This window comes from Cololabis saira, chromosome 7, assembly GCF_033807715.1.
Source record: "Cololabis saira isolate AMF1-May2022 chromosome 7, fColSai1.1, whole genome shotgun sequence".
Taxonomy (NCBI): Eukaryota; Metazoa; Chordata; class Actinopteri; order Beloniformes; family Belonidae; genus Cololabis; species Cololabis saira.
The window spans coordinates 25,748,893-25,757,601 of NC_084593.1; the positions used below are offsets into that span (position 1 = coordinate 25,748,893).

The 8,709-nt window shown below is 41.4% G+C and overlaps 1 protein-coding gene across 2 annotated transcripts; it reads left to right on the top strand.

The window, feature by feature from the left end:
- The first annotated feature begins 2,001 nt into the window (after nt 1-2,001).
- Nucleotides 2,002-8,589, top strand: etf1a (eukaryotic translation termination factor 1a). 2 transcript variants are annotated; one of them, XM_061725243.1, is made up of 11 exons: nt 2,002-2,135; nt 2,512-2,622; nt 4,024-4,199; nt 4,380-4,519; nt 4,642-4,780; nt 4,955-5,145; nt 5,816-5,945; nt 6,041-6,214; nt 6,318-6,382; nt 6,469-6,616; nt 7,866-8,589. In XM_061725243.1, exons 2-11 carry the CDS (start codon nt 2,537-2,539, stop codon nt 7,946-7,948), a joined length of 1,332 nt encoding a protein of 443 aa, XP_061581227.1. In that variant the 5' UTR covers nt 2,002-2,135; nt 2,512-2,536; the 3' UTR covers nt 7,949-8,589. The 2 variants fall into 2 exon arrangements, with proteins under 2 accessions (XP_061581227.1, XP_061581228.1); XM_061725244.1 differs by having other exon boundaries at nt 2,002-2,131.
- The last annotated feature ends 120 nt before the right edge of the window (nt 8,590-8,709 follow it).

Below are 8,709 nucleotides of genomic sequence, written 5' to 3' on the forward strand. Positions count from 1 at the left end.
CTGAATTGTCACTAGCCTCGCGAGAACTGCCCCTTGCTGCAGCCTGGGTGGCAGTTCTCGCGAGGTTAGTGGCAACAACAGGAGCAAACTCGGAACAACAAATCAGAGATGGATGGATGTAATGAGAGAGAAGACATTTCTGCCAGAAAAGCTAAGACTTCATGTAAATATATCTAAAAATGGGAGCCAGAGACCCACATGAGTGAAAATGACAAATTAAAGGAAAAATGTTTCACTTGAAGACAATCAATTTCTATATAAACTGAAAATAATTTAAATAAATAAATGGGCTTTAATTCCGCTTTGTGTTTTCATTTAGGCTCTATCATAGGAACTGCATACATAGGAAGTACACAGCATTTCAGTGTCAATAAAGAGCATATAATTGTAGTTAGGGTTACCAACTCCCTGTAAAATAAATAAGGGACACTTCATCGGCAGGGCCGGCCAACCCGATTGCCTTCAATTGCGTGGTGAATTTTTTTAGCCCCTTTTTTTGTGACTGAAACTATTTGACTCAAACCTGAATTGAATTACAGTAAATGCATATTTTTGAATGCCATGAACACATGGGAAAAAAAATATTATCCAGCAATTCACTTTAATACAAAATGACAAAATGAACTGAATAAAATATCTATCTTTCTTAGACAGAAACCTGTCCTGCTTGACTTAAAATTGTATAAATCAATATAAAACAATAGAAAGAAAGCAGAACATCCATTCTGTAATAGTGTACATGTTTTTACTGCAATAACAAAAGTGCAAACAGAAAGTCTGTAGAAAACTTGTAAACATATCTGTGCCTCAAAGCAGGGGTGCAGATCCGATGTCAGGGTTGGGGGGGACACCAACGTGATTTTAATTTTTAATTTTTTGCCAAAAAAAAAAAAAGCTCAGAGGCACCAGGAGTCAGCGACAGTAAACGTGTTTATGACAGATAAGACTACACAAATACACCCATCCTAACAGGTACAGTATATGATAATCCATTGATTCACCAATTGATTATTGAAAAGGCTTCGTTGAAAACTGACGCATACGACCGGGAGGAGGCAGGAAAACAGCGGAGAAGTGAGCCACATGTTGGCTACGGGCAGGTACGAATGTAAACAGAACGTTGACAAAAAGTCATTGTCGAGCCCGTCAAAAATTTTAAAAATATTAATTCAGACTAAAAAAAAATAAAAAATTATGGAGTAGCAATACTTTCATTCTGTACACCTCAAAACGCACCGTGGATGTATTATTTTTTTAGAAATATATTTTTAATAAATATTCTACATATTTAACCTATAATTCTGAAAATACATTTGTTCAATTTTTAAAAATTTAGGGTATTTTTATTGGGGGGGGACAATTCATGTTTTTCAGAAATTGGGGGGGGACATGTCCCCCCCGTCCCCCCCGTCCCCCCCGGGATCTGCACCCATGCCTCAAAGGCCATGACTGTAGGCTACAGTTGTAGTAAAACAGACAAAAATAACTTGTTAACTCAACAGCTCAATACCATTTTCCATTGGCATTTTACTATTTTTTGACTCCCACAGTAATACGGGACAAAGTGCGTCCCTTTTCAGCTCAATATGAGACGTGTACTTTAGTTTATAAATAGCCTACGGGACGATTGGCAACCCTGATTGTAGTTTGTAAGTGATTGGCAGGTCGAAATTTTAAACATCTTGTAAACCTGTCTTAAAATTTAATACTGAACCTCGGTTGGGCTGGTTGGACAGCGGGTGGGCGGAAAAAGTCCCTTATTTTTAAATCCCAAACTTGACAGGTATGCATGCCTCATGCCCATTCGATTCCAACCGACATTGACTTCAAATCCCACAATTCGCCGGTTTACAAGCCCGCCGCGCTCAATGACGCGCTTGAATTACAACCAATCATTTTCTTTTAAGTTTTTGATTGACGCAAAATCCGAGCGCTGCTATTGGTTTCCATGCGGTTTCCAGGAAGTGAACGCCGCGGCTGTAATCACCTCCCACATGTGATCGCCGGATCTCGCACCACGCGCAGCGTGTGCAGGAGAAGAAACCGGCCGGGAAAGCAACGTCATTCCCCCCAACTGCCGACTCGACGCATCGCAGGAGATAGAGAGCGGAGTGGAGCGGCGTTGTCCGAGGCAGGTAATGTAACGCTTAATTTTCGAGCGTACCGGTATTTATCCCTTTCCCGAAAAGCTCGGGAGTTGGTTTCCATGTGGTTTCCAGAGGGGGGGGAAATGTAGGTCGCGTGGGGTAGGAACAGGGTGGGCGCTAGGGCCTGGTGGCCTCGCGGGGCCCCGCTGTCCTCCGCGGTCTGTCGTGAGGGACGCAGCCGGACTGGAGGCCCCGCTCTCCGGCCGCGCTGCCAACGCTGCTCCGGGCCAGCAGCAGCGGGGAGGTACACAGCTGACTAAGACTAGACATGTCACCTTAACGAGGCTGTGCTGTTTTCTAAGCAGCTCCCGACATGTTTCACTGATAATACTTTTATATTTTTTTGTTGTTTTATTTTTTTTAGGTGCCGAAGCGATTACAGCAGAAAGATGGCGGACGACCCGAGCGCGGCGGACAGGAACGTGGAGATCTGGAAGATCAAGAAGCTGATCAAAAGTTTGGAAGCTGCCCGCGGGTGAGTGGTTGGTACCTGCCTGTGTTCCCCCCGGGCTGGCCGGGCCAGGGTCTGTGGTTGCGGCTCACGGCGTGCATGTGGACCGCAGCTGGAGCCCCGAGACCCGGGCCGACTTTGGGAGTGGTTAGCACGGCTAACGGAGCTCCCCGGGGCCGGCTGCTCAGCGCTCACTGCTGCCGCGTTTGGACGTGTCAGGGCTCGTTTTCTTTATATCAGTGTTTGTTTTTGCTGTTGTTGTCCCAGTTTGATCTAGAAGCACAAAGTGAAGCTTGAATTAGGGTTACGCGTTAAATCGACGCAGAGCCTACGCCGTAGGTTTTACGGCGTAGGGTACGCGGCGACGCGCACCGTACGCCGTAAGTCTCTGCGTCGATTTAACGCGGGACCATAAATCAGCCCTTAGAAGCGATGTTGCTGGTGCAACCTGCTAACAGACGTCACCTCCTGCAAGAGGCCGCCATGGGTGTCTGACAAAAAATATGAAGAAAAGAAGCCCCATTAGTGTACAGTGAGACCCTGTAGGACACTATAAACACTTAAAAACATTGTTTATAGCAGGGTTTAGCGTGTAGCTTCAAAGACAAAGCCAGTGTGACAGAAAAGGGTCCTGCATGTTGGTGCCTCATGGCAACCATTAAGGGTTTTAGGGTTGAGATTGACGTGATCAACATAGGGAGGTGAAAACCATTGCACACCAGACCAGATCTGACTTGGCGGGGTCTGTTTTGGGGGGCTCAGAACTTGTCAGATTGTGATTAGAAATCAGCATTGTAGCTGCACCGGCTTGTTGCTTGCTCTGCGACAGCTTGTCATGTAGTATTGCGCAGAATCTGCTGTCCTGTGCTCCAACGCCTGCTATGTCAAGCAGTTGAGTCTTTGCCCAACATTCATGCAGTCATAGCTACCTGGCTGTGTGCATTTGTATCCAGTGTCAGGCGTTACTTTTTGGCTTTCTTTTTAATAGGTCGTAAATGGAAAGCCACGTGAATCCCAGTCCTTGGCTTCAAGGGCAGATATTATGTGGTTTCACTGAAAGGCTATCCTGAGTTCCCCCCCAACATTTCAGACCTTGTAAAGATTATATTTTTTTCAAGAAAAAAGTTCACTGTTTTACAAAATAATATCAGATATATAATAAGAAGTCGCCATGGAGGAGGAAAGAAAAAATGACAAAAAATATTTTGATTACAACTTCTGGTAGAAGTTGTAATCAACGTACATTGAAGTTCCTCTTGTTGCTGAATCCTGTCAGTCATTCATTCTTTTTGTATTTAGCTGCATATTTTGTAACTGTATCAAATTAACAAACCATTGTCTCTTGTCAGACATGCCATTTCATAATATATTGCCTGTATGTGGGTGGTGGTTCAAACGCTAACATTTTTTCTTTTTTCTTCATAGTAATGGCACCAGTATGATCTCATTGATCATCCCTCCAAAGGACCAGATATCAAGAGTGGCCAAGATGTTGGCTGATGAGTTCGGAACCGCTTCCAACATTAAGAGTCGAGTTAACAGGCTGTCTGTACTTGGTGCTATCACCTCTGTACAGCAAAGACTAAAACTTTACAACAAGGGTATGTATTGAAATTAAAATCATGTAAATGTTCTCTGGGATTGTGCCTCTTAACTTTGCATCAAATAGAAAAATGAAATTGGTGTGGACAGCTTTTTATACCATCTGTCTTTTTTTATTTTTGTTTGACTGTGTATTAAAATGTAGTTTTTATTTTTTCCTCTTTCTTCGCCTTTGCCAGTGCCACCCAATGGTTTAGTTGTGTATTGTGGCACCATTGTGACAGAGGAAGGCAAGGAGAAGAAAGTCAACATTGACTTTGAGCCTTTTAAACCAATCAACACCTCTCTGTACCTCTGTGACAACAAGTTTCATACCGAGGTGAGGGATTTTTTTTTTTTGCTGTCCCGTCGATCCATTTTTCCTTTTAAAGTCCTGGATGTAAACGTGGTTTTTGTTTTCATTTTCTTATTTTCCATCCTTCGTTCACTACTTGCAAACAGGCATTGACAGCTCTACTCTCTGATGACAGCAAGTTTGGCTTTATTGTGATTGATGGTAGTGGGGCACTCTTTGGCACGCTTCAAGGCAACACCAGGGAGGTGCTGCACAAGTTCACTGTGGACCTACCCAAGAAGCATGGTACGGGCCTACAGGGACCAACACTACACTACATTTTTGATATCTTCATCTACATGGCAAGCATGCTCTTGTTTTACAATAGCAGTTGCTTAAATGTTACTCTGTTTTAGTTTGAGGCTTTTTAATATCCCATTACACATATTAGATTGTGTCTGCTGTTTTTTCCTCATTCAGGCAGAGGAGGACAATCTGCACTCCGCTTTGCTCGTTTGAGAATGGAGAAGAGACACAACTATGTGAGAAAAGTAGCTGAGACCGCTGTCCAGCTCTTTGTTTCCAATGACAAAGTTAATGTAGCGGGAATGGTCTTGGCTGGCTCTGCTGATTTCAAGACTGAACTCAGCCAGTCTGACATGTTTGACCCAGTAAGTTTATGCCAGTTCTCATAAAATGTGATACTTACAAACATACTTTTATAATCTATTATGTAATTAACTTAATAAACATTGTGAAAGTAACTTTTACTCTGTGTAACTATTGTCATTGTGCGGAATAAATACAAAAACTGACCTGTTTAAAAACATTTTCAAGCGTAAATATATTTACTCAATCCTTACTAGTTTTACTATTAATGGAATTTTAAAGAGGCAAATGTGCATTGGTTTTATAATGGTAGTTATTTTGCATCCCCAAACACCCCTCTACCCACCCTCCTTCTCCGTCTCCCATCCACACAAAAAAGTTATTTTGACCATAGTTTAATCTCCTTTCTCTGTTTCATAACACCACGTTATAACCAATATCAGAAATCTGCACAGAGATACTGATCATATGCTGATATTTAATGAAAAAGGTTATGGCAGCCTAAAAGCAGTATTGTTAAGTAACTTTTCCATATATTAAGTGGGAACCAAATTACTTTTGTTTTTTTATGGGGGGTCCATTTTTTATTTATTTTTTTATTCTCAAAGTATTAGTTTTGCAATAATGTCTTACAATTCTGAAGGCTCCTGTGAAATCTTATGCATGCATACCGATATCCCTAAGGTTTACTGATGTGCATATGTTTTTGTTTTCACCCTTCTCTCCTCACAGAGATTACAGGCCAAGGTTCTGAAGCTGGTAGACATCTCGTACGGAGGAGAGAATGGTTTCAACCAGGCTATCGAGCTCTCCGCTGAGGTTCTTTCAAATGTCAAATTTATCCAAGAGAAAAAGCTCATAGGTGAGGCAAATTCTTAGTTGTGTTTTAAGGTGTTATGATGAAGAGAGAACAATTTGTTGCAGGACAAACTTTTTTTAATGATTGTTTCTTCATAGGGAGGTACTTTGATGAGATCAGTCAAGATACAGGAAAATATTGTTTTGGAGTGGAGGACACACTCAAAGCTCTGGAAATGGGAGCAGTGGAGATCCTTATAGTCTATGAGAACTTGGACACCATGCGTTACGTTCTACGTGTGCATGGAGCAGAGAGCAATGGCTTAGAGAATGGTACAGCAATGTGATATTTCCATCACTTTTAAACAAGGCAATCCTTTAAATTGATTTTTATTAGTTTTTTTTTTGACTTGGATGTTACCGCCTTCATTTTCAGATGAGAAAACTCTGTACTTGACGCCAGAGCAAGAGAAAGACAAGTCTCACTTCACAGACAAGGAAGTGAGTATCATGAAAAGACGAAATATCCCAAAGTCTGTCCTATTGCCCACAATTCCAGGCCTTTCTGACTCTGTTTGTTCTTCTAGACGGGGCAGGAACATGAGCTTATCGAGAGCATGCCTCTGTTGGAGTGGTTTGCAAACAACTACAAGAAATTTGGAGCGACGCTTGAAATAGTAACAGACAAAAGCCAGGAAGGGTCCCAGTTTGTCAAAGGCTTTGGAGGCATTGGGGGTGAGAACAGTGTTTGCAGTGGGATTGATGACATTAAAATTGTGTATTCGAAATGAAGAGGTATGCCAAGAGTTATTTCACCACAGGTAGATGGGCAGATGTACTGACATTGCTGAAGATTAAGGTTTGACTCTCCCGAGTATTCACATTTAGACAGTATATACCTGGGGACAAAAGAAGAAATGGGAACGGATCTTGTGCTATTAGTTTTATTTATTTTTTTTACATTTTTTTTTATTTTTTTTTATTACTCATGGGAACAGAAAATTAGCATCTTGAAATCCTCCTGTGCAAAAATTGTATTCTGGAGGATAAGTCAGGGGAAACGCTTGAGTTTTGAATGTTGTTTTTGACTTAATTGTCCAAAGTGTATGTCTCTTGTATTGTCTAAGAAGGTAACATTTTAAAGGAGGGATGCTACATTTTATTGAGCATTCTTACTTCTATTGGTAAATATGACTTTAATAGTTTGTTTCTTTTTTAACTCAGGCTTTCTGTGAAAGTCGGGAATCTGAAATGAAATGACTAGGCTTTAACTCTCAAGGGCAACATTCTGAGACGTTCCTTGATCTGAATTGCTCAAGAAGTACAGAAAAGGATGACAGGACTATGCAAGCTGTTCTCACACATAATCGGCAGCCCTGAATTTTTCCAGACATGTGTAGAAGGGGCTACACGCTCAAACACAATGTCCTCAACATTTGATCCTGACTCAGTACAAAAAATAATCAGCCAGCTTTTAAGAAGTCCAGTAAATTGGCAAATGGGCCCATGTCTGAATAGTTAGTCTGTAGAGAACAGCTGCTTCCTCTAATCTTTTCTACTAAAATGTAGGTTATGTTGCAGTTGTTCATCGATATTGAGGACCCATTAACATATGTGGTACTGATATCAACACAATTGGTCTCCAGGGAGCGACATCTGCCATTTTTGACATGTGGTAAACCACACTTGATTCCAGCATCATACTTTTTGCATCATTTAGCTACTGAACACTGTAATTTTCATCTCTGCGTTTGTGTCGGGAATCTTCTAAATGCAAATGTATAAATCTTAAGTCTGGATCCAACTCCACAGATTGTCTGGACATTCTCTGGTGTTCATGTGTAAAAATAGATTTTGATACTAATACTTGTTCTTATGGGGATTGGGTTATCCTAATTCAAATTCTCCCCATGGTGCTGCCAAACATGTCAAAGTTGTCTGGCAATCATTATGTGAGCTAATTACTTTTTGTTTTGTTCCACAGGTATCTTGCGGTACAGGGTGGATTTCCAGGGCATGGAATACCAAGGAGAGGACGATGAGTTCTTTGATTTGGATGACTACTAGGTAGTCTTGGACTGAAATTGGGAGAAAAATGAAAAGAAAGGAGTGAACGAAGAAATAAGGAAAGAAAAATGCCACCTCTCTTGCAGCAAGTGAGAGGGGCAACTGTGTTGACCATATTACGACAGACACATCTTCCAATTTACCTGTTGCATACACAAACTTGCAAATACATCTGTACACACAACAAATACATCATACAGGCTGAAGAGGAGTGAGATTTTCTTTCATCCAGAGAGGGAGAAAGCCCTTCCTGAATAAATCCCTGCCTTAGAGTGCTGGTTCCTTCCCCTAGTTGGATTGGACTCGACTCATTTTGGTTAATTTTTTTTTTCTCCTCCCCTCCATTTTGAATGAACACAATGGCAAGTTTCCAGATTCCTTGCCGCCCCTAACTTGGTCTGAAGATGAACTTTGGACTAGCTCCTCACATATAGAAAAATATATTTTCCTTTCTTGCCTCGTATCCCTACCCTCTCTCTCCCCTCTATGCTCTGTTTTTTTTTTGGTTTTTTTTTTTCCCCATTTCATTTTTTTACTGGTAACTGCTGCTGTTGCATTTTATGAGAGTGGGGGATTTTTTTTACCTGGGTTTCTGTAGAGAAAGGGGGACAAAGTATTAAATTTGAACTGCTGAAAACCATTGCTACCTCCTCATCTGCTGTCGTCTCAGTCCTGTCTCGTGTCTGACCAATTACTGAAGAGGTCCAGTTCATTTCTCTGGTGTCCTGTTATCAAATGAGGTTGTCCTTTTGTGAGTAAAA